The 24142-nt window shown below is 36.8% G+C and overlaps 2 protein-coding genes across 2 annotated transcripts; both read left to right on the forward strand.

Moving 5' to 3' along the window:
- The first annotated feature begins 5043 nt into the window (after positions 1–5043).
- On the forward strand, positions 5044–19133 carry LOC114320214 (transcription factor VIP1). The gene is made up of 4 exons (XM_028267329.2): positions 5044–5823; positions 6397–6529; positions 17238–17322; positions 18315–19133. The coding sequence occupies exons 1-4, from the start codon at positions 5273–5275 to the stop codon at positions 18572–18574; spliced, it is 1029 nt and encodes a 342-aa protein (XP_028123130.1). The 5' UTR covers positions 5044–5272; the 3' UTR covers positions 18575–19133.
- Positions 18981–23931, forward strand: LOC114320212 (abscisic acid 8'-hydroxylase 3). The gene is made up of 9 exons (XM_028267327.2): positions 18981–21006; positions 21328–21646; positions 21735–21887; positions 22048–22317; positions 22411–22497; positions 22588–22666; positions 22773–22879; positions 22966–23084; positions 23559–23931. The coding sequence occupies exons 1-9, from the start codon at positions 20759–20761 to the stop codon at positions 23647–23649; spliced, it is 1473 nt and encodes a 490-aa protein (XP_028123128.2). The 5' UTR covers positions 18981–20758; the 3' UTR covers positions 23650–23931.
- The last annotated feature ends 211 nt before the right edge of the window (positions 23932–24142 follow it).

Genomic DNA, 24142 nt, shown 5'->3' on the forward strand with positions numbered 1-24142 from the left:
GTGGTTGCGTAATGCACAATGGTGAGATCAACTCGATAGACAAACACGTTGACCCTCTCAAATATTCTTCTGGTAAATTAGGCTAAAATTCTCTCAAATTTAAAATAAAATAAAATAAATTTTAATAAACCCATTTATTGTGTAAGATATGCCATTTTTTCTAGTAATTGATCTTTTATAGAGAAAAACATAATTTATAAAATTATTTGGTGAGAAAGAATAATTATTTTTTGAAAGATTTTTTTTTTCATTTTAACCCCATTGCCTCTAGATCACGATAACCACCATTGGCACCGAAAAAGTCTTTATTAGTGGCGGTAGTGGTAATATAGACAAATAGATAAATTAGGTAAATAGAAAAATGACATATAAATAGATACGTAGACAAACAAATAATATTTAAACAAATAAATGATAAAAATAGATAGACAAATAGATAATCGTGATCCCAAAAAAAAAGGGTGATATAATTTTTTTAAATTATTTTATTTTTTGATCTTGGAAGAATAGACCACGAGGTTATTGATCAAAAAAATTTGAAATTAAACTTTTGGCCAAGTGCCCTTTAATATAATCATACTTAGACTTCGTTCGAAAATATGTTACTTTAGTAACTTTTTGACTAAAATATGAGGTAAAATAAACTAGTATGTTTAAAATAATTTTTTGATTATTTACGAAAAGATGTGCAAAAAGTAGAAAATAAAATAAAATCTTTGACTTTTTGGTATAAGTTATATGCTTTTTTATTTTTTTAATAACTTTTTGACTTTTAAGATAAAAGTATTGCATGCCAAACGATACCTTTAATTCTCTTAAATTTTAAATTGTTTCATAATACTTTACACTTTTATCATCAATCATATTGTTATTATGGATGAAAAATGATCGGGTATGCTTGGTTTGGTTTTGGGAGGATAGTTTTTAAAAATATTTTGGGGAGAGAGTTTAGAATTTTTTTTTGGTTTGTTTGATTGTGTATTTTGAAAGTAGTTTTGGAGTTTTAGAGTTTGGAATGATTTGATATTTTGTTATAATTGAGTAAATGTGTGTGAGAAAAAAAATGATTGATTGATAGGTAAGAGAGAGAGCGATTTTGAAAATTGTTTTGAAAAATTTACAAACCAAACAAATTTTTAAGAAATTTTTTTCCAAAATCACTCTAAAAATTCAAACCAAACATACCCATTGGGCTAATCCCAAAATCATTATTTTTTTCCCAAAATCATTGATTGATTGATAAAAAATGTTTTTATCTCTTTTATAATAAAATGTATATTTATTTTTTTGTTATACATATTTTCATATACCTTATGTATCAATTAGGCTCATTTTTATCTTGGGTCAAAAAATAATTAATGATATTTTATTATATTTAATGAGTTTTAGAATTTATTAAATAATAAGCAAGTATTATTTTTACAATCAAATTCGAGTCGTTATTGAAACAAACATTCAATTTACTAAAATCAAAATAAGTTAATACATTATTAAATGTACTTTCATTAGTATTGATAATGCAATAACTTCAATGGAAGATGGGTCGGACTAATCCACGCTTTCAACATGTCTGTTGGCCTTGGTGTTCTCGAAGCGTGCCTGCAAAAAGGTCTAAAGAGGGAAATTGATCTCTGACGGACACTCCGACGATCAAGTTACATCAGGATAGATTGATTTTGGAGAAAGAGAGAAACAAGGGGGTAAAGACTTAACCTCTAACGTATTTCGAAAGCTTCCTTATATCATTTGCTCATCATTTCCTTATCCATTCTAAGCTGTCTTGTTGGCCGAAAGTCTATGGCCTAATTAACATCATTCATGGTGATTCTGCATACTCTGACGTGAGAGGTCTTGCCGCATTTAATGTTACAGTGGCCTCATTAAATGGCTGAAATGTGGGTGCAATAACTTTGCAATATCTTTGTCTACTTCACGTGGCTGATTTCCTACCGGACAAGTGTTTGGATGCTATTGGTCTTGAGTGAGCATTGGTTTCTCAAAGTTATTGGGCTTTAACACCTAGGCCGTGAGCTGGGCCCTGAGCCATAGTCTGGCCCCCTTGGATGTCCATCAATATCAAGTATTAAAAAAAAAAGATTAAAAAGTATACAAATCCTCAAAATTTTATAATCTATTTATATTTTTTCAAGATAAATTTTCTCACATTTTCAATATTAACAAGTGTCATAGGACATTTGTTAACATTTTTCTATGTAATTTTATTTGTCAACATAATATTTGTTAACATTTTCGAGGAGTATTGAATAATTTTCCATTATGATGAAAATGCTTCGATGTGTAATGTACACCATATGCAACCTTAAAATTATGTAAAAATTTTAAATTTTTATAAGTGATCTCACAAATATGTATAAATTAAACATAAATTCACTTGGAATAAGAAGATTAGGACAAGAGTTTGAGAGCTTCTCTCTTTACTCATTTCTTCTAGGGTTTTTGAGTTTGGGCGCTGCTTGGGGTGGAGAAGGGAAGCGCCAGCTGTCGGCATCTTCTCTTTTTCTTCTATCCCCTTGTCCTCTTTAATTTTTTGGTTCAATAATTCTTAGAAGCTTGTCTTCTCAACTTCTCCCTCCTTATGATGTTTTCTTCCTTTTTATAGTGGAATCTTTTACTTGTCTCTCCTCTCTCCCACCGCTTCGCCTTACCTAGCAATGGACTCCATCGGAGCCACCTTAATTAGAGCAGCCTTCTCTCTCTTCTTCTATCTCACTTTGGCGCCGCTGCCATTGCATCTCCAGATTTGTCATTTCACGGCCTCCAAATCAGCCTCTTTTGGCTTTCTGCTACCAAATCCGCCACTGCCATTTTATTGTTGGTTGTGGTTGCTATCGGGACTAAGGTTGAGTTTTTCTTGTTTATTTTGGTTTTTGGTTGTGTTCCTTAGAGTCCATTGTTGTTGTGGTTGGAATTTATAATTTATCTCAGAAATACTCTATTGTCAAACTCTTATGATCGGCTTCTGCTTTGCAATACGAGCACAAACACAACCACGAGATATGTGTCTGGATTTTTTCATAGTTTTCACATTTGTGCTTCTTGTACTAATTTTTGCTTGTTTAGGGGTTGTTTGAGATGTTCTAAATAAGTGTAATTTTTGATTTTTTATGAAATATGGGTTGGGTTTGAAGTGATGTGGTAGAGAGATGATGTGACTTAAATAAGACGATGTGATTTAAATAGGATAGTGACTTTTTGACTTTTTTTTAAGATACCAAACTTAGCCTTAGTATAAGTTTTATCTGTTGAATAGACTCTTAGGGATGTACCATTTGGCTTACCTCAATGGAAATTTCTTCTGATAAAAAAACATAAATTTACAAATGAGTGCTGCTATTAGCACTTGTCAAAATTCTTTGGACCCCCCATTTTATAATTTTTTTAATTACAATTATACTCTAAGGTAAAATTACATTAAAAAATATTATTAAATGGAACACCTACCTATTAATAAGAACTAATACTCTATAATATTGGACACCCACCCCCACCCCCACTTCCAACTCTAACTATACGTATTCCATGTTTGTAAACCCTAAACCTATTACTTTTCATAACCAACTAATATAAACCCTAAATCTATTATTTTTCATAATCATCTTAAATCCTGAATGTGTCATCTTCATCACCATCATCAACGCTATTGAACTTGAAAGTTTTGCTTCAAGTATAACGTATATTTCATCACTTATTTCACTGTGTAGAGCAATGAAGGACAAGGACAACAATTCTAGTGAGAATGACGTTCCATTAATAAGTTTATATGTCTTGTATTAACATTCTCGGTCGTTTTCGGTTGTTCTTGTTTCGTTCGAGCTGTTCGGTACTGGTTTGCTGACTGTTAGAATTATGTTCGGTAATACAGTACTGAACATAATCTTTTCGTTCAATACATAGGTTCCGAACATTAATGCAGATAGTCAGTTATGTAATTTTCTTTGTTAAACTAACTTAGAATGTAAAAGAGTGAATTGGAATGGATTTAAGTTATGTATTTTGAATGGATTTAATTCATGTTATTTTAAGTTGTGAATTGGAATGGATTCAAGTTACACAATGATGAACAAATTTTGTTCGAACATACAGTGCTGACAGGATCATTATTGTTCGACAAAACAATTCTGAACAAAATACATTTTTTCGACTACACAGTGGTGAACAAATTGGGTGGGTGTGCATTTCATTGTAAAAATATTGTGGAGATTAGTTTTCCATATAAATACATTGTTTTCTATTCCTACAATTTGCATCAATCTTCACTTTCTCATCTGAATTTCCCAATCAATGGCAAATTCGAAAGAGACTCACGTCGTCGAAATCCCAATCAATGAAGAACACCAACCCCACAAACTAATCTCCACAATTCAAAACCACCCATTAATGGAAATCTCTCAAAGCCCAGGTCACCTCTTATTTCTCAAGCTCTTGCAAAGAGAAGAACACCTCTGTGCTCACCAAATCACAATTAAAGAAACAAGAAAAGACACAATTGGAAGAGAAATATTCCAACTCTGTTTTTTCTTCTTCATTTTCCACTCATTATTCTCAATCATTCTCTTCACTTCAACCACCAAAAACCAAAATGATTACAAATCTTTGTGTGAAAAATGGTGGGTTCTATCGATTTTGTCGGTTTCGGTTTCGATTGTTGTGATCTTCTTGGTTCAGATTAAGCTCTAGAGGTACTGAAAAGTAGAGAGAGGGTCGCAGAGAGAGAGAGGAGTGATGACAGAGCAGTGATGAGGTGGATTTAGGAGATGAGGATGAAAGGAGTGAGTTTTGATTTGTCGAAGGAGAGTCAGGGAAGGAGAGGGATGAAAAATTAGGTGGGTGTGCATTTCATTGTGAAAATATTATGAATATGAGTAGATTTGGTAATAAGTGAGGTGTTCAAAAAAATATTATTAAAATTTAGGGTTTAGGGTTGGGGCTCAAAAATATGGGAGGTCTAAAAAATTTTGATAGGTGCTAATAGCAGCACTCTTTACAAAATCATATAAAATTTTATAAATTTTACAAATTTATATTTAACTTACATATTTTTATAAAATCACTAATATAAATTCGGAAAAAGTAGCCTAATTTTGTGCCATGTATGGCACACTGGATATACACCGGAGCATTTCCCGTTTTATTATTGAACAATCAAATTACTACAAAACACCTCTTTTCTCTCTCTCTCTCTCTCTCTCTCTCTCCTACTTCCACAGATTAATTATTGCAGCGCGCACACACACGCTCACCACAAAAGAAGATGGACACGAAGTTCGCCGGAAAGTCCATCGCCGCTGTACACTCCGGCCTCACCGACATCGATCAGATGGCGGACACCCCAACCCGCCGCTCCCACCACCGCCGCGCCCAGTCAGAGACCTTCTTCCGGTTCCCCGACGACATCCTCCTCGACGACGACGACTTCAACCTCGCCTCCCTCGACTTCCCTTCTCTCTCCTCCGACACCGAGACCACCACCGCCATGGCCGTCGATACCTCCTTCTATGACTCCTCCTCCACCGTCCTAGACAACTCCAAGCCCACCACTGCCGCCGCGGCCAACCACCTCCGCAGCTTGTCCCTCGGCACAGACTTCTTTGAGGGGCTGGAGTTCAGCTCCGGCGGTGGCGGAGAGACGGATAGATTTGGGGGGAAGCCGCCGGCGGGGGGGCACCGTCACAGGCATAGTAACTCGATGGACGGTTCCACGTCGTCGTTTGAAGGGGATTCGTCGATGGATGGATTGAAGAAGGCTATGGCGCCTGATCGACTCGCTGAGCTCGCTTTGCTCGATCCCAAGAGAGCTAAGAGGTTCATTCTCTCTTTCTCTCTCTCTCAAATTGGTTTGACCATTTTCTTTCCTATCAATCAATTTCTGTGATTTGAGTTTTTTTTTTTTTTTTTTTTTTTTTTTTTTTTTTTTTCATTCATTCATTGAATAGCTTTGGTTGGTGGACACAGAATAAATTTCTTCTTCGAATCTGGGAATTTTTTCTACTCTTTGTTTGGTTCCTGAGAAAACCCAGTAATTTTATCCCTAAAATTTGGGGAAAACAGCATTTAATTGGGACTTGGACCATTCTCTGTCTTAGTTAAGTTTTGATTGCCTACAAACCACAACAATTAATGGGATTTGGGGTGGCTGCTGAATACAAATGTGAGTGATGAAAGGGTCAACGGTATCCGATTAATTTGATTGTTTGCAGGTATGTTCTTTTTGATGTACTTATGAACAGTTTGGATCATCAAAATGGGCCTTGAAATGGGTCCATTTGGCTGACAGCGCCCCCAACACAGCAGCCACTCCAAATCCTAATGGGGGATTCATGGCTTTGATTTCTTGTATTTTCTTATTCCTTTGTTTGGTTTTGTTGATTTTTGTAGGATTCTTGCAAATAGACAATCTGCAGCACGATCAAAGGAGCGTAAAATAAGGTATACGGGTGAGCTGGAGAGGAAAGTGCAGACCCTTCAGACAGAAGCAACTACCTTATCTGCACAGGTCACGATGCTCCAGGTATTTTGGCCCTTTACATTGCTTTAATTTTTACAACTTCAGAATTTATATAAGTAATATACAGATATGTTGATTTGAAGCAGAACCAGGTTCAAATAAAAGTAATGAACCTTGTGGTTGTGTGCTTCCTACTGCTTTTGTGTGAGTGGTTTACATTGACTTCACGAATTAATAGTGTAAGCATTAGAGTTCATCATGTCAGCATTGGCTTTCTTTTTTGTCTCCTTTGGATTGAAAAATAACGATAAGCTATCTGACCTGTTGTGGGTGTGCCTCGGATTTGACCCAGAGGTTTTCTAGTTTCGGATTATTGTGTATGTTGGGTTATTTTGAGGTTCTAGGGTTTATAATGTTGTTGTGAGTTTCGGTAAGATGGTTGGGAGAGAGAGAGAGAGAGAGAACGCCTGCTCATTTTAACCTATATGTTCGTCATTCTTCACCCTTGGACGTTGGCATATTGCCAAACCACGTAAGTTCTTGTGTGTTTGTTTTGTTTTAGCTTTTCTCATCTTTGCTTTTACCATAGCGTGAACTGTAAAATAATGAATCTCATTTATTGATACCATATTATGTAATGTGTGTATAATCAAATATAAATGTCTTGAAACTTCTATTTTGGGAGAAGGGGGTTTGGAGGCATGGGGGGTTTGAGATCTTGGAATAAAATAGATTTCAACGTTTGACCCATAGACTGAGAGATGATGGTTACGTGATAGGTAAATATAGATCATAATTCATTTAAGGTATTACCGAAGTTACTTGCGCCTCAAAGATCTCGTGGATATCAGTTGGAACTTGATAATGCACAGCCAGGTAGTTGATTTGATTATGTTGGTACTCTGCTTGTTACAGAGTTTCATGTTCCCGGCCTTTAGGTTCTGTTCTGCATAGTCTAAACTCACTAATTATCATATACTCATTCTGCGTTTGGAGCAACAGAAGTTGTTACGTACATCAAATTCATCATATAAGATATATTTATTTTGAACATTTAGGTTATTGCTAGTCCTTTTTTCACTTACTCTTTCAAACTTTGGTATTTAGAAAGTGACATAGTTTTGTAAGTTCTATGCATCGGATTGGAACTTTTTTTTTTTTTTTTTTTTTTTTTGGGTAAGTGGATTGGAACTTTAACTTCTTGTCAAATTGCAAAACTCATTTCATTGAAATTTAGCAGGGCTGTGAGAAATGCTGACTTCCAATGTTGCGACTAAAAGTCAGAATCATGGTTTAATTTGTTGTTTGATGTTTGATATCAACCTTAATCAGAATCCGTGAACCTCACTAGGTGGTCATTCAATTCCCCCCTTCCCATCCAATGTACCAAACAAAAAGAGTCCTATTTTTATTGCATTGGAAAACTTTGCATCAAAATGACATCTAAAGTTTTAGAAATACTACCAAGCTATACTGAATTAGTGATAGGTGTCCTAAATGTGGGATTCTTGATTACGAAAACTTTTTCTTTTTCTCTCGTCATCTACATAAATCATGGTTTCAAGCTGCATTCGGTACTTGCATTCTTCACTTTTTGGTAAGTTCCTGTAGAAGTATGTGATGAACAAAGTAGACATGGATTCAAGGTTTTAAAAAGCGGCCGCAACCGTTACGTAACGACGTTTTGGTGGTTACTGCCACCCGTTACTGCCGTTTTTGCAGTGTGATTGAGATTCAAAAGTGTGTCGGCCGTAGCGGCTACCGTAGCGGTCGTAACGGTGCCGTAACAGCTGTAACGGCCTGTTACGTAACGGTTCCAAACTGTTTCTTTCGAAAAAACACATAAAAAAAAGCTGAAAATGGGGGAAGAGGGATAGAGAGAAGAGGGAAGATAAAGAGAGAAAATGGAGGAGGAAGAGATAGAGAGAGAGAAGAGGGAAGATGAAGAACATGTTTTTAATTTGTTGAAGCTGTAAGACCTATGCTATTCTATTCAATTGCTATCACTCAATGATTTTGTTTGTGTGTGTCTATCTATATTTTGTTTGAAAATAATAATAATAATAATAATAATAATAAGTGTGATCATCATCTATTTGGCTTTGTTGTGTGTATATATATATATATATATATATTTAGGTTCTTATTTATTCTCTTACTTTTGCCATTGTTTATTTTATATATAATAGTTAGTGATTGATTTTTTATATAATATAAAATTATTAATTATTAAAATAAAATTTAAAAAACTCAGTTTATAGTGATTTAAAAATATGAAATATATTGGATCATACTTAAAAATTTACAAAAATTGATTAATATTTATTTTAAACCCAATAAATATGATCATGAAAAAAAAATATGAGAATCGGTAAGTTTTTTTCAAATTGTGCGAAAAATAAAAAAATTCACGGTTTCGGTTACCGCAACCGTTACGCTAAGGCCTTTACACCCAGCAACCGCAACCGCGCCACCGCCATCGCCACCGCCACCGCCACCGCCACCGCAACCGCTTTTCAGGACTATATTCTATTTCCCCTAAAGTACTTGTGTCCGTCAGATATGACAAGAGTAAGGGTATGAGATATGTGTCCACAACACCCGTACCCAATTTAGACACTTGAATTTTCTAATTTATTATAATGTATGAAGAGGAAGAAATTCATTCACTAGTGAAGAAATATTTCTAGCTTTTCACATGGATGGAAGAGAATTTTGTATTTTTCCTAAATAATATTTAATTTCAAGTACATTTTTACATAATTGACAACATCTTATCTAATAATGTAATATGTCGGTCATTGTGAATGGCAAGGCTGGGGATTCTTTTCAGGCATGTAGGGGTCGAAGGCAATGTGATCCTTTATCACCATTTTTGTTTATTTTAGTTACTGATGTGTTGGGTAGGATTATTAATTTAGCTAAGGATAAGGGTGTCATTGAAGGGTTTGTGGTGGAAAGGGCTAGGATTGGAGTTACTCATTTACAATTTGCGGATGATACTATTTTCTTCTCATCAAGGGAGGAAAATAAGGTTGGGAGTTTGCTAAAGATTCTGAGAATTTTCGAAATTGTGTCAAACCTCAAGGTCAATATTAGCAATGTGTCGTGGGTATTAATTTGGAAGATAGCTATGTGCATAGGGTGGCGGATATGTTGGAATGTTCCATTGATTCCTTTCCTCTCAAATACTTGGGGCTTCTGTTGGGAGAAGATCCTAGATTTGCGTCCTTTTGGGAGCCTGTTCTTGTCAAAATTGGAAAAAGATTGGAGGGATGGAAGCGAGCTTTGTTGTCTTTGGTGTGGGGGGGGGGGGGGATATATTTTGGTACAATCCGTATTAGGATCTGTTCCTATTTATTTTTTGTCCCTTTTCAAAATTCTGGTTAGTATTGTGAGGAAAATTGAAAAAATGATGAAAGATTTTCTTTGGGAAGGGTGTGAAGAGGGCAAAGGGGTTCATTTGGTTTGGTGGGAGACTGTTTCTCTTCCTAGGGAAAAAGTTGGCTTGGCTATTGGGAATATCGTTGCTCGAAATATTGCTCTCTTGGGTAAGTGGTTGTGGAGATTTTCTATTGAAAGTGAATCGCTATGGTGTTCAGTTGTTAAAAGCAAGTATGGAGTTCAACCAAATGGTAGAGATTCTAATGTGGTTAATAAAGGCAATTGTTGTTCACCGTGGGAATCCATTTCTCGTTTGTGTCCACTTGTGTCTAATTTATTTTCATTGAGAGTGGGGAATGGGGTGACCATCCGTTTTTGGGAGGATGTTTGGTTAGGGGATATCTCGTTTGATAGATCTTTTCCTTTTCTTTACTGGTTGGTTTGTTCTTGAAATGTTTCAATGGCGTCGGTGGCATGCTCTTCTATGGCACCCATCTCTTGGAATTTTGATCTCATCAGAAACTTGAATGATAGGGAGGTGGTGGAGTTAGCATCTTTGTTGGTAGCACTCGAGAAGGTCTCTCTTTCTTCCTCTTGTGATATTAGGGTGTGGAATCTTGTTTCCTCAGGGGTCTTTTCATGCAAATCTTTTTTTGATAAGCTCATTAATAATTCCTCTGTTCCCTTGTTTCCTTCTCATAAAAAAATTTGGAAAGCGGTTGTCCCTTATAAAGTGAAGTTTTTCATGTAGTGTTTGGCTCAAAAGGGTGTCACAACTAATGATGTTTTCCAAAGGAGAAGGCGTAATCACTCTCTTTGCCCTCAATGGTGTGTGATGTGCAAGAGAAACTTGGAGGTAGCAGATCATCTATTCTTTCATTGTCCGGTGGCTTATGTATTATGGTAGCGTCTTTTCGGTTTATGTGAGGAGCAGTGGGTTGCTCCGCGGGACTGCATTTAAATGTTTTTTATTAGGTTTAAAGGGTTTGGGAGAACCAAGAGAGCCAAAACAATGTGGACAAGCATTGTTTTTGCTATTTTTTGGGCTATATGGTTAGAGAGAAATGCTAGAATATTTGATGACAAGGAAGCAAGTGTAGAGGTTGTGTGGGATAGTGCGGAATATTTGGCTTCATTTTGGGCATTTGTATCCCCTCATTTTAAAGGAGTTCCTTTGTTCTTGATCTCTAGGGATTGGGCTGCTGTTTGCCATTCCTAGGAGTAGGAGTTTTGTGCTTTTGTTTTGCTCTTTCTCTTGCTTTTTCTTTGTATGAGGACTTCTTGTCCTCTTTCACTTTTCTTTTTTAATGAAATTTTGTTGATACCCCCCAAAAAAAAAAAAATTGTTATAACCTATGCAATATATATGTGTTCATGACATATCTCTATACCTATATCCAACTTTTGGATACCTATCCTAATGTCTCAAGACTTAGGTTTACGAAGGTTTGACGTTTGAACATGCACAACACCCAATATTTGTATCCAAGTTCATGTAACATAGAGCATGAGTAATAAGATTAGAGTTGATTGTGCAAAAAGAAGGGAAAGGCCGAATAGGTGATTCAAAGTGATGAGACAAACCACAATGGCTCATACAGGTTGGTCATTTATGTTGAACCTCAAGTAGTGGGAATTTAAGACCTTGTTTGCTTGAGTTTATCTTGCAACTAGGTGCATCCCCCATCCTGCATCTATCCAGATGCAATACACTTTGTCATGTTCTATATATCGGTTTGGTTTCAACTATATAAGGCGGTGTCTACTGGGTCCTTTATCTTGCTTTGTTCATTTTTTGATCTTATGTTTTGAAGTATTTTGGCACACCTCATGGTTTACAGACCAATTTCATGTATGGCCTGGTCAACAGGATAATGCCCCCGTTTGGTAGAACTGTGGAAAAGTGATTATAGATTATAGTTTAACAGATTATAACTTATAGATGTGAACATAAGCTTTTAACCTGTTTGGTGCAGGTATGAGATTATGAATTTAAGCAGCAGAATAGTGTTTGGTTGATAAGTTATAAAATAACTTTTTGATGTATAATTGTCCTTTTTGCCCTTGTATAATATAAAAATGATTATATTGTCATTTTTTTTTAGTTTTAATTTAAAAAAAAATTATTTCATTAATAAAAGTTAATATAATTAGTATTACATAAATTATTATTTTCAATTTTTCAATATAAATCAATTAGTATAAAAAATTTTAATTTTTTCATTCTAAATTAATTAATGTCAATTAATGGCTTATTTTCATTTTTTCATTATAAATCCATTAGTATAAAATTATTTCATTATAAATGGCTTATTTTCATTTTTTCATTATAGATTTTTATTTTCATTTTTTCATTATAGATTATTATTTCTATTTTTTCATTATAAATCAATTAGTATAAAATTATTTCATTATAAATTAATTAGTATAATTTTTTTTCATTTTTTCAATTAATATAAAATTTATTTCATTCATGGCTAAAATGCTTAATTACTATTATTATTTTTTTGATTAAAAAAATATTGAAAACCTCCACACACACACACACACACAAAATTGAAACCGTAGCTCCGGCAGGCATAGCTGCGATGAACCGGCGCCAGGGTTTGAGATCGCCTAGCACGGCTGATCGCGATGGGGGATGGGGGACGATGACGGAGGCACGCACACAGAGAGAGAGACCAACAACAAGAGAGATAGAGAGAGAGAGACAGATCGCGATGGTTCAGATTGTGACGACGACATTGGTTTAGATCACAACGACGGCGTTGGTTTAGATCGCAATGGCGACGAACCAACGCCGCAAAGAGAGAGACAGAGAGAGAACATCGCGACGACGGCGTTGGTTCAGATCGCGATGGGTGTTGGTTCAAATCGTGACGACGGCATTGGTTCAGATTGCAAGGTGACAAACCAACGCCGGAGAGAGAGAGAGAGAACAGCTCGAAATCTTAGCCAGAATAGTCGTCGAAAATCGCCTCTTAGGCTGTTGGAAATCGCCAACAGCTCGAAATCTTAGCCAGAATAGTCGTCGGAAATCGCCCCTCAGGCCGTTGGAAATCTCCTCTCACGCTCTCTCTCTCTCTCTGGACGTGAACAGTGTTTGATTGTCAAGTTTATATAGTGGTATTTTTGTAATTTATGAATTTTTGAAGGGTCATTTAAGTCATTTCGCCCTTCTATAACTAGCTGCGCGCATAAGCTAAAAAAAAAAGTACCTCTGAGGTAGCTTACAACTTTTAGCTCAAAATCAATTAATGTAAGTTATAATCTATCTCTCATAAGCTCAACCAAACACTCCAAAATGACTTATTTTAAGCCAAAAGCTGATTTAAGCTACTTATAAGCTCTGCCAAACGGGCCCCAATACATGTACTCCTGGTTGCCATTTATCTACTTTTTGACAAAATACATTATGTTGTTAGCTTTCTTGTACTGGCTAATCATTAACGGGTATAAAGAAAAATCTGTGGAGTATGTTGCTATTTCGTCCTAAATTACCATAAAACTTGATTAGTATTGTTCTCATCACAAGATAGTTTTGTCCTATGTTAGAGACCGTTCTCATTTATTATCTTATGGGTATATATGCCATTAATTGGTGAGATACAGAACATTGTTAACAGCACCTTCTTGCTTTCTAGAGGAGATTATTGAATCACTTCATCGGGAAAATCGGAGGTTATTGAATCACTTTATCAGGGAAATTAGTATTTTAATCCTTTGACAAATAATTATTGACATTTAAAGGATCCAATGTTGTTGTAATGCTGCTCAAACTGAACATCTGGTTTTTAGCTCTTTGTTTTTTAGTGTGTATCTTGTAGGATATACCTGCATTTTATTCGTCTTGTCTTAGTTTATATCTTTAAAATCCACCTCACCTCACCTACTTCACCCACTTAAACCTACTCCACTAAACCTAACCCACTACACCACTACCACCTTACCTACTCCACTAAACCTTCACCCACTTAAACCTACTCCACTAAACCTAACCCACTACACCACTACCACCTCACCTACTCCACTAAACCTAACCCACTACACCACTACCACCTCACCTACTCCACTAAACCTAACCCACTACACCACTACCACCTCCACTTCACCTACTCCTCACCTACTACACACTCACCCTCTCCTATATATAGGAATCATTGTAACCATAACATTAATATATCAATCAATAATAATACATACAATTTATTCTCTCTCTTTCTCTATACATTATTTCTTACATGGTATCAGAGCTGGTTTAAAACCTAGTATTTTCGCTTCTCCGGCGGGCGGCAACCTCACCTTAGCCGCCTGCCGGACCTCAACCTATTCCGCTGATAAAATCAACAAAGATTTGTGCAACTGTAGTCATGTGTGAGGCTGATGGAGAAGAATTCTTCACCTCATATGACGAGACAGTCTGGAACTGGAAACATTGCAACATTCTGCTCTGGAATTCTGCAGCAGCTAGATTATAGCTTGGTTGAGTGCCAAGCTTTGGTTCTTCCACCCACTCTTGAACTTGCCCAGCAAAGTGTGAAGGTTCATGCTTGTGTTGGAGGGACTAGTGTGCGCGAAGATCAGCGCATTCTCTCCAGTGGGGTTCATGTTGTTGTTGGTACTCCTGGTCGTGTGTTTGACATGTTGCGGAGACAATCACTTCGCCCTGTTTACATCAAAATGTTTGTCTTGGATGAAGCTGATGAAATGCTGTCACGAGGTTTTTAAAAATCAGATCTATGATATTTTCCAGTTGCTGCCACCCAAAATCCAGGTTGGGGTGTTCTCAGTTGCTGTCACCCAAAATCCAGGTTGGGGTGTTCTCTGCCACAATGCCACCAGAGGCTCTTGAAATCACCAGGAAATTCATGAATAAGCCTGGAAAGAGAAAAAGCTCATGCTAGGATTTGCGAAGTGATTCGCTGCAGGAATTTTGGCTTTGGATGAAACCCTTACCATACTCCACTCATTCTCTCCAACTGTTCTAACTTTTTATTTTTATTATTATTATTATTATATCAAATAATCAATGCACTCATGTTCCCCACTAACAGTGTCCACTTTTGACCCAAACCATTTTCAATCCATCATTTCTCCTTCACCTTTTGCACCCCACTCACCGACTCTCTCTCCACTTTATCACATGGGTTTGTCCCTCTCTCCTCCATTTGATTTCAAAAATCACTTATTTTTATTTATTTTTTTCCAAGTCACTTTTCCTCTTTTTTAAATACCCCACTTTATTTTGAAACAATCGCACTGATGTTTTTCATATAATCCATCTATAAATATTTTTTATCTATTTTCTTTCTCCCTTGTTTTCTTTCATTTTATTTTTATTTTTTCAACAAAACACTCCCAAAACAAAAAAAAAAAAAAAAAAAAAAACAACATTTTACAAACTTGTTATTTCTTCATGCCGGGGATCAACCCCGATCAGCATTTTACACCATAAAAAAAAAAAAAAATAAATAAAAAAAATAAAAATAAAAAAAACACAAAACAAAACAAAACACAACCAACACAAATCGGAACAGTGGGATTTTTCTTCTCGCCTATTCCGCCGGTCTTTTCTTCTTGCCTCCGTCCTGGGCGGTCCTTGACGGTGTTGCCTCCGTGCTTCCTCGACCACCAAGCAAGTTGCCTCCTCCCTGCTCCTCCACTGCAGCATATGGTGGACCTCCAAATCGGAACATCACGGTGGCCTTCCGCTTCAGCTCCTTGTTTTCTGCCCTTAGCACGCTTATCTCTGCTCGCGCATCCTTATACATGCGTTGGAGCAGAGCCAGCTGGGAGTTTAACTGCTGCACCTCATTTGCCCTACTCTGCAGCCGGTTCGACAAGTTTGTGACCGCCGTCATGCTTTCCACACATGCCTTCAACGTATACTGATTGGCCTCCACATCCGACAGCACTGCCATTCTTTGCTCCACAGACCGCATCGGAAAGTTCAATGGAGCAAAACCAGAGGTGTTTGGTTGCGGTTCACTGGCCACCGCACCAGTTATTTCTCTTGTGGGCTCGTTCAGTTCTGGAAAGAGCGTGAGCAGGTTCTGGGTAACTGGACGGGAAGAAGAGGCCATGTTTTTGAGTTGCTAAGTGTTTCAGAGAAGGGTTGGTTTCCGGGTGTTTCAAGATTTGCAGAGACAAGCTCTCCGAGCGTTCAGAGGTTTCAGACTCGTATGCACAGCCTTCGCCTCAACCTTGTTTTAAATAGCCAGGGCCAGCCACGCGCATCGCGCGCCTCTTGCCACTAGCCGACAAACGGGCACGCAAGCCAAGGCGCCCACGTGCCTCGCCATCATGTCCGGCACACCTTTTGATGAATTGGGCACGCCTTTTGATGGCACGCCTTTTTACAAAATTGAGCGCACCTTTTGAGGATGCGATTTTTTAATGGGTCCGACAAGACTCTGTAAACTGTCCCGACATTGATTCCGGTTAGCTCCTTTATGGGTCCGACAAGACTCTGTAAACTGTCCCGACATAGATTCCGGTTAGTTTCTACAAGGGTCCGACAAGACTCTGTAAACTGTCCCGACATAGATTCCGGTTAGTTTCTACAAGGGTCCAGCAAGACTCCGTAAACTGTCACAACATTGTCTTCTACAACGGTCCGACATGACCCCATAAACTGTCTTCTACAACGGTCCGACATGACCCCATAAACTGTCTTCTACATCGGTCTGACACCGCCATCCAGTGTCCTCTACATGGTTATGACACCCCCATACAGTGTCTTCACCAATGGTCTGACACGACCATACAGTGTCTCTTATCCTCTTTTATTTTTATGTATTTTCTTGTTTTGTTACTCTCTCCAAACTCAAGTTGGTTAGTTCCTATCCCCCTTGAGTTTGCGGGGGCTGTTAAAATCCACCTCACCTCACCTACTTCACCCACTTAAACCTACTCCACTAAACCTAACCCACTACACCACTACCACCTTACCTACTCCACTAAACCTTCACCCACTTAAACCTACTCCACTAAACCTAACCCACTACACCACTACCACCTCACCTACTCCACTAAACCTAACCCACTACACCACTACCACCTCCACTTCACCTACTCCTCACCTACTACACACTCACCCTCTCCTATATATAGGAATCATTGTAACCATAACATTAATATATCAATCAATAATAATACATACAATTTATTCTCTCTCTTTCTCTATACATTATTTCTTACAGTACTTATAGAGCTTGGGTGAGTAATATAATCACTAACCAACCAGAGTAAAGAAGTATATTATATAGGGGGCTTTCTTGTACAATTCACTGCCTAACCATGTTACTCCCTCATGAGCCGTAAGAAAACATGGGAAAAAATGAATATGAAAAACACAAACTTATGTTTATCGTTTCATGTGGTGCAGAGAGACACTACTGGATTGACTGTTGAGAACAAGGAACTCAAACTGCGGTTACAGGCAATGGAACAACAAGCACATCTTCGAGATGGTATGCATTGTTTCAAGAATGCATTTGCTGCTTCCATAGACTTAAGAACCATATAGAAATGATTTTTCGTCTTTTAGGATGGACTTGCTATATCCAAAAAATGGTTTTTGGTACTGAACCCTGAACCGACAACATTCTTGAATAATCTTGTTTATATGAGCAAAGGTGAAATCAAGTACTCCCTCCGTCACAAAATAATAATCTTTTTTGGAGAATCTAACTTTTTTTGATAGTACAATTATTGTACTTTAAAAATATTAATTTTTCAAAATTACCCTTTGATAGTATATTTTTTTGAAATAACAATTGTCATAATTGTACTTTTTATATTGTTGATGAATTTAAAAGGACAAAATAAGAAATTCATATTATTTTAGTCCTTGATTTTTTTAAAAGGAACTAATATTTTGAGACAATGAAAAATAGAATAAGGGACTAATATTTTGGGACAGAGGGAGTATATTAATGGCAAGTCCATGCAAAACAATATGAAGAGTTGCGTCTCTCGCAAATCATGAAGCCATCTTGGATAATAGTAAACATTGTTTGAAGATTGATGAAATCTGCTCCCATTTTACTTATTCTTTTATGGGACAAATTAAACCCATAGTCGTGTGGCTTGCCTATTGTGTCAGTTTTGGCTCTGATTGTGTCAATTTAGTCCAATTGATATTGTTCCTTTAAAAATTAGATTGAAATTAAGGGGCAAAATTGTCCATTTGTTCTTATCAAAGTGATTGAGGGATTGACATCTAATTTGAGATGATCCATTCCCTTTTGAATGAACCATTTTACGTTTGATTTCTGTCTAATTTATTAATCAATGTTATCAATTAGACTAAATTGACAATGTGAAAAATTGATACAATTAAAATTACAAAGACTGAATTGATATAAAAGACTAATTACAAGGACCATGGATATAATTTGCCCTTTATATTGTAATCAATGGAAGATGAGGAACTGTTGTTTTATGTTGCTACTTGCTGCAGCTCTGAATGATACACTGAGGGAAGAAGTGCAGAGGCTTAAGATAGCAACCGGTCAAATCCCAACCGCCAACGGAAACCCCTTCAACAGAGGTTTACCGCCACAGTTCTCCTCCCACCCGCAGATGTTTCAGCACTTCAGCAACAACCAAGCTCAGCAGCCCCAACAACAGCTTCACACGTCTCAATCAAGGGCCAATCACCAGATGCCAAGTGCTCAGCCCCAGCCCAGCTTCTCCAACTTCAACCACAGAATTCAGTGATATCCCAGAAATCTGTTCGCGATACAATTCAGTGTTTACCATTCTGTACATATGAATATGTGTTGCAGGTGTAGGTTGTGAATGAGTGTTTACCATTCAGTGTTTTGTATCAGTTATACACATGTTGGGTTACGTATTCCTAGGATAGAAATCATGCTATAGAGCTATTGTGAGTGAATGACTATTGAGCTTTAAACTTATATTTGAAATTTCTGGTAAAAAAATGTTGTCTTATTGAATTAGAATGATCTTAGTAGATCATGGCTAAGGAAATGTATTCTTTATCTGTAATTAAGATGACAATATAGGGACTATGTAATCTAACCACAGGGGTTTTTTTTAGTCGTTGAGAAATAATGATGAAAAGACATATAACAACACCCTAATATTATATTTGGTGTTATGTCAAGTGTGTAGGACTTTGTCAAGCTGAAACAGCTCTGCAAAGCAGAAAATGTCTGGAATATCCAGTACATGAGAGGTATTTAGAACTTATTTCAAGGTTTTTTCCACTCACTCCATTTTATGTTTCAAATATACTCTCCTTCTGTTTTTATTATATAAGGTTACAATAATGCCCTCGTGTGTTTAGGTAATCTTCCAAAACTATATAAACTATTTAAGGGTATTATTGTAATTGATAATACTTGGTAGTCCAAATTTTCATGGCCCAACTATGATTCTTGATGTTTTGTGTTGATTTGTCAGTGTTTCCTTTTTTGATTCTGATGTTTTCTGTTCATTGGTTGGTGTTTCCTCTTTGGGGTGTGTTTGGATCAACTTTTTGTTTTATTGTTTTTTTTTTTTATTAGACTTTCTTTTTCTTTTATTTTCCTTTTTTGTCATTTCTCAGCCATCAAGAGGCATTTTTTCCCCTCTGAGGTCTACCTATGTGCTCTGCTGTAGCGGACTGGACCACAATTATCTATCACAGTATCAAACATTTGTCCAAACAGAATATAATTCAATGGCAAGGTTTAGCAACCTGGCACGTTTGGTATACTGAAGATAACAAGATGTTTGTTACAAAATCTCATTTTGGGAAGGTGCTATCTTTCATGGATGTATGACATGAGTACATACATGTATAGACATGATGACTTTGATCTAAACGAGCACTCCTCATATCCCTAGAATGATTGACCTATAAATTGTCAGGAACTTGATCGATACATAAAAATATCCAAGTCTAAAAGAACTCATGGAATCGATTTTTATATTTCATCCCATACTAGAATAGTGTTTTGAGGTTGACCCTCTTGGTAACCGGCTCTATCAACACCAACATGATAATAACTTTTTTTTCTTCCACGACTTTACTCACCTATCAGTATTCAACACCACCAATAATTTTTCCCCTTGGACTTGTGAAGTGGTGCTAATTCTAATACCAAATGTTAGAAACTTGATATGTCAAAAACTTAAATCTAATGAAACGCATGAAATCAATTCATATATTCCGTCTTATTCTAAAATAATCCAATTCATGCCGTTACCATAAGTTGGATCTACAAAGATCGTAACACAAATCACATGCAAACAACTATGTAGCTGAAAAAAAAAAAAAAAAAAACACACACAAACAAAACTAGGTAATTGGCAGTTTGGCATCAATTATGCTCTTAGTAGAACATAAGCCTCTCATCATACTGCAACCAAAAAAAATAATAATAATAATAAAAAACAAAGACACCGCCAAAGCCAGCAAATCATCGATGAGAATCATCCTTAATTCCACAGCTAGAGTTTTCATTTGGTAAACAAATTCGATATCTTCCACATGTCATCAACCCATATAATAACATAATGAAAAACAAAGGAGATAAGGTAAAAATTCCTCAGACACAAACTAAAAACAACATATAAAAAACTATCAGAAAGCAATCAAATCAGTCACTAGCAAATGCCTAAAGCAATGACCTATGTTGATTATTTATTTATTTATTTTTTGTTGAACGAAATGACCTATGTTGATTGATCAGGACAAGGACAGCCTTCGTTTATTACAATGTCAAATCAACAAAGTTCAAAAAACTGTACAGTAAGTAACTCACTAAGCAGCCAAAACATGTCCACAACAAAGACAAAGGAGGAATATACTATGCAGATCAAAGCTTATTACTCGACATATATAACAATACTAGTTATAGATACCTTTGATCCCGAGACATCTGATATATATACATGTGTTTTCAACCAAGTTTGGGCAGAGAGGGAATGGAGCTGAGTATGATGTTGCAGATGCTCTTGGCACTGGTATTGGTTCTTGTAGTTTCAGTCATCTTCTTGATGCGTTCATGGACCTCTCCCAAAGAAATGGAGGTAATCCCGGGTAGCCTTGGATTGCCTGTTGTTGGGGAGAGTCTTTCATTCTTGTCTGAATTTTCAAGCCCTTCCGGTATTTACAACTTCATGAAGGAGAGGCAACAGAGGTAATTAAGGCCTCATTTGATGCAGTTTATGGGTCCTGCTTATAATTTTTATTTTTATTTTTAGTTTAGAGAATTTGTGTCAAACTGTTGAGTACAACTTCTATTTACAGCTTACAAGTAAAAGATAAGCTAAGAGAGTGATGTTTTTAACTTCTATTTTTCTATTATACTTTTAACTTCTACTTTCTTATTATTAACATTCAGTTTGCAAAAAATACTGATCCAAATAAACCCTAATTCAAATTTGAGATCAATCTGAACGTCAACATTTCAAAGTAACCAGGGTTTTAATCTTCCATTTTCACGGTCTTTTTGTGTTAGGTATGGAAAGGTGTTTAAGAGTTTTGTGTTGGGGAGATATACCGTCTTCATGACTGGGAGAGAAGCAAGCAAGATTTTGTTGACAGGCAAAGATGGGGTGGTGAGCTTGAACCTGTTCTATACTGGGAAGCAGGTGCTAGGCCCGACAAGCTTGCTCCAACAGAGTGGGGAAGCACACAAGCGGCTTCGCAGGCTGATAGCCGAGCCCCTGTCAATGGATGGCCTAAAGAAGTACTTCCAATTTATGAACGCTTTGGCCACTGAAACTTTGGACACATGGCCTGGCAGAAAAGTCTTGGTTCTCGAGGAGGCTTCAACAGTTATGTATTGATTTGACTTCAACAAAGTTGAAATTCATGGCCCCATGTTGTTTTCTGATATATAACTTGAGTTTTTGAATAATGCAGTTCACACTCAAGGTCATAGGCAACATGATTATGAGCTTAGAGCCCCATGGTGAAGAGCAAGAGAAATTCCGTGCCAACTTCAAAATCATTTCTTCTTGTTTTGCTTCGTTGCCAATTAAAGTTCCAGGGACTGCTTTTCATCACGGTATCAAGGTAAGCTTCACAATTTACAATGGTGAGGTCAATACATATATTGGAATCCAACAAAAAATGGAGGGCACACCCGACATCATTCAATAGCAACGCTGCAACTAAAAATCCAGGTAAGAACTTAATGGAAATGCCCTAATTCCACAAATTTCATGATGATCAGGCTCGGGATAGGATGTATGAAATGTTGGACTCGACCATTTCCAAGCGGAGGAGTGGAGAAGGCTTCCAACAAGATTTCCTAGAATCACTGATAAAGAAGCATAGCACAGACGGTGCTGAAGGAAGCGATGACGACAATAAACTCACAGATAAACAGTTGAAGGACAACATACTAACCCTTCTAGTTGCAGGTCATGATACCACAACTGCTGCTCTCACATGGCTCATTAAATTCCTTGGAGAAAATCCTGCTGTTTTGGACCGTCTTAGGGTAATATTTACTACAATTCTAGCAGCAGACTATTATTTTTATTTTATTTTTCTCCATTGGCTTCATAGGGGAATTTGATTGGTGCATTTGCAGGAGGAGCACATGGAAATTTGCGAAATCAGAAATGGTGGATCAAGTCTCACCTGGTCCGAAGTCAACAACATGCCTTACACTGCCAAAGTATGCAATGTGTCAAATGTTTTCGTTCTTGAAATATTTCTCCTATTGAAAATTCACATTCTGAGCATTCTTCCAACCTTTTGTGTTCAGGTGATCAATGAAACTCTTCGCATAGCCACAATCCTACCTTGGTTTTCAAGAAAAGCTGCTCAGGACTTTGAGATAGATGGTAGGAATCTCTGAGAGAGCAAAACCTCCCAACACTGATATTTCCAACTGAAACTTGTGAATTAACCCGTATAAATTTATGAAAAAATGTTTTCCCAATACTTCAGGATACAAAATCAAGAAAGGTTGGTCTATCAACTTGGATGTAGTTTCCATTCACCACGACCCGGAAGTTTTCCCTGACCCCGAAAAGTTCAACCCCTCCAGATTTGATGTAAGTTCTAGCGCATCATAATCTATCTCTCTTTTTCCTTTTATGTCGTTCACATGATGGTAAAGGCTTCACTGGATCAATTGCAGGAACCTTTAAAACCTTTCAGCTTTCTTGGGTTTGGTAGCGGACCACGTATGTGTCCCGGAATCAACCTTGCCAAGCTTGAAATTTCGGTCTTCATTCATCACCTGGTCTGCAGATACAAGTAAGATAACAAAGAAAAAAGTCATAATTGGGGGATCTTATATTCTGCTTATGGAGTACATTTTAAACATAAGAATCTCATTCAAGTATTTGTTAAGTTACCTAAATTCTGTTTAAGCCCAACCATGAAATGAAAGAGCTAGCAGCGCACCAAAATGCAGATGAGAATAATCGTACATTTTCCAATACCACGGAAGCTCCTCGGGGATAGTAAGAATCACCATTTGTTGATATTGGTCAAATTTGGAAGCTTGAACATTAGGACTTGGAACATATTTGATAATCTGGTATTGGTAATCTACTAGATGTGGCGTATGGCCACTTTGTAAGCCTAATGGCATCTAGTTTATTTGCATGAGAATCTTGCTAAAGCGGGATCTGGGATGGCAAGATGCACACAACCTTACCTAAAAAAAAAGAACCTCAACTTTTAAGAAATCATGCTCCCAATTTAACATAGTGACCTCCATTGCAGGTGGAGAGCTCTGGAAAAAGATGACTCCGTCTGCCCAACGCTTGTCAGGATGCCAGGGAACAAGTATCCAATTGTGGTTGAGCCTCTGTAGAATCCTAAAGCATGCCTGCAGATGAGAAAGGATGCAGAAAGCAGAGTATATCCAGAAGGGGAAATTGAAGTGGAAGAAAAAGAAAGAAAGAAAGAAAGAAAGAAAGAAAAAGAAAGAAGAAGTAAACAAATAACTTTTTAAGACATTGTACTAAAAACTCTCAAGAAAATGATTGAGAAGATAATTAGTAGTTTCAATAATGAGTAAACTATTGTAATACAAAGAATAATTGTGGTACTCTTTACCTACATCCAGTTAAATATGACACAGTTGGATTTTCGATTTTGAGGGTTGACATTAATAGATTCTAGTTATGAATCAGGTATAGAATCAATGGGTGATGCTTGTTTACACATCCCCTTTGCAATCTCCAGAATGAATCTTACCGGAGATCAGAATCTACTGACAAATCCCATTTTGCACATGTAGGAAGCTTCCAAGACGGACTAATACAGCTGTGTTAAACTAATTAGTAGCAAATGAAATTTCAATT

This window comes from Camellia sinensis, chromosome 6 (assembly GCF_055761805.1).
Source record: "Camellia sinensis isolate YWXY chromosome 6, ASM5576180v1, whole genome shotgun sequence".
Classification (NCBI taxonomy): Eukaryota; Viridiplantae; Streptophyta; class Magnoliopsida; order Ericales; family Theaceae; genus Camellia; species Camellia sinensis.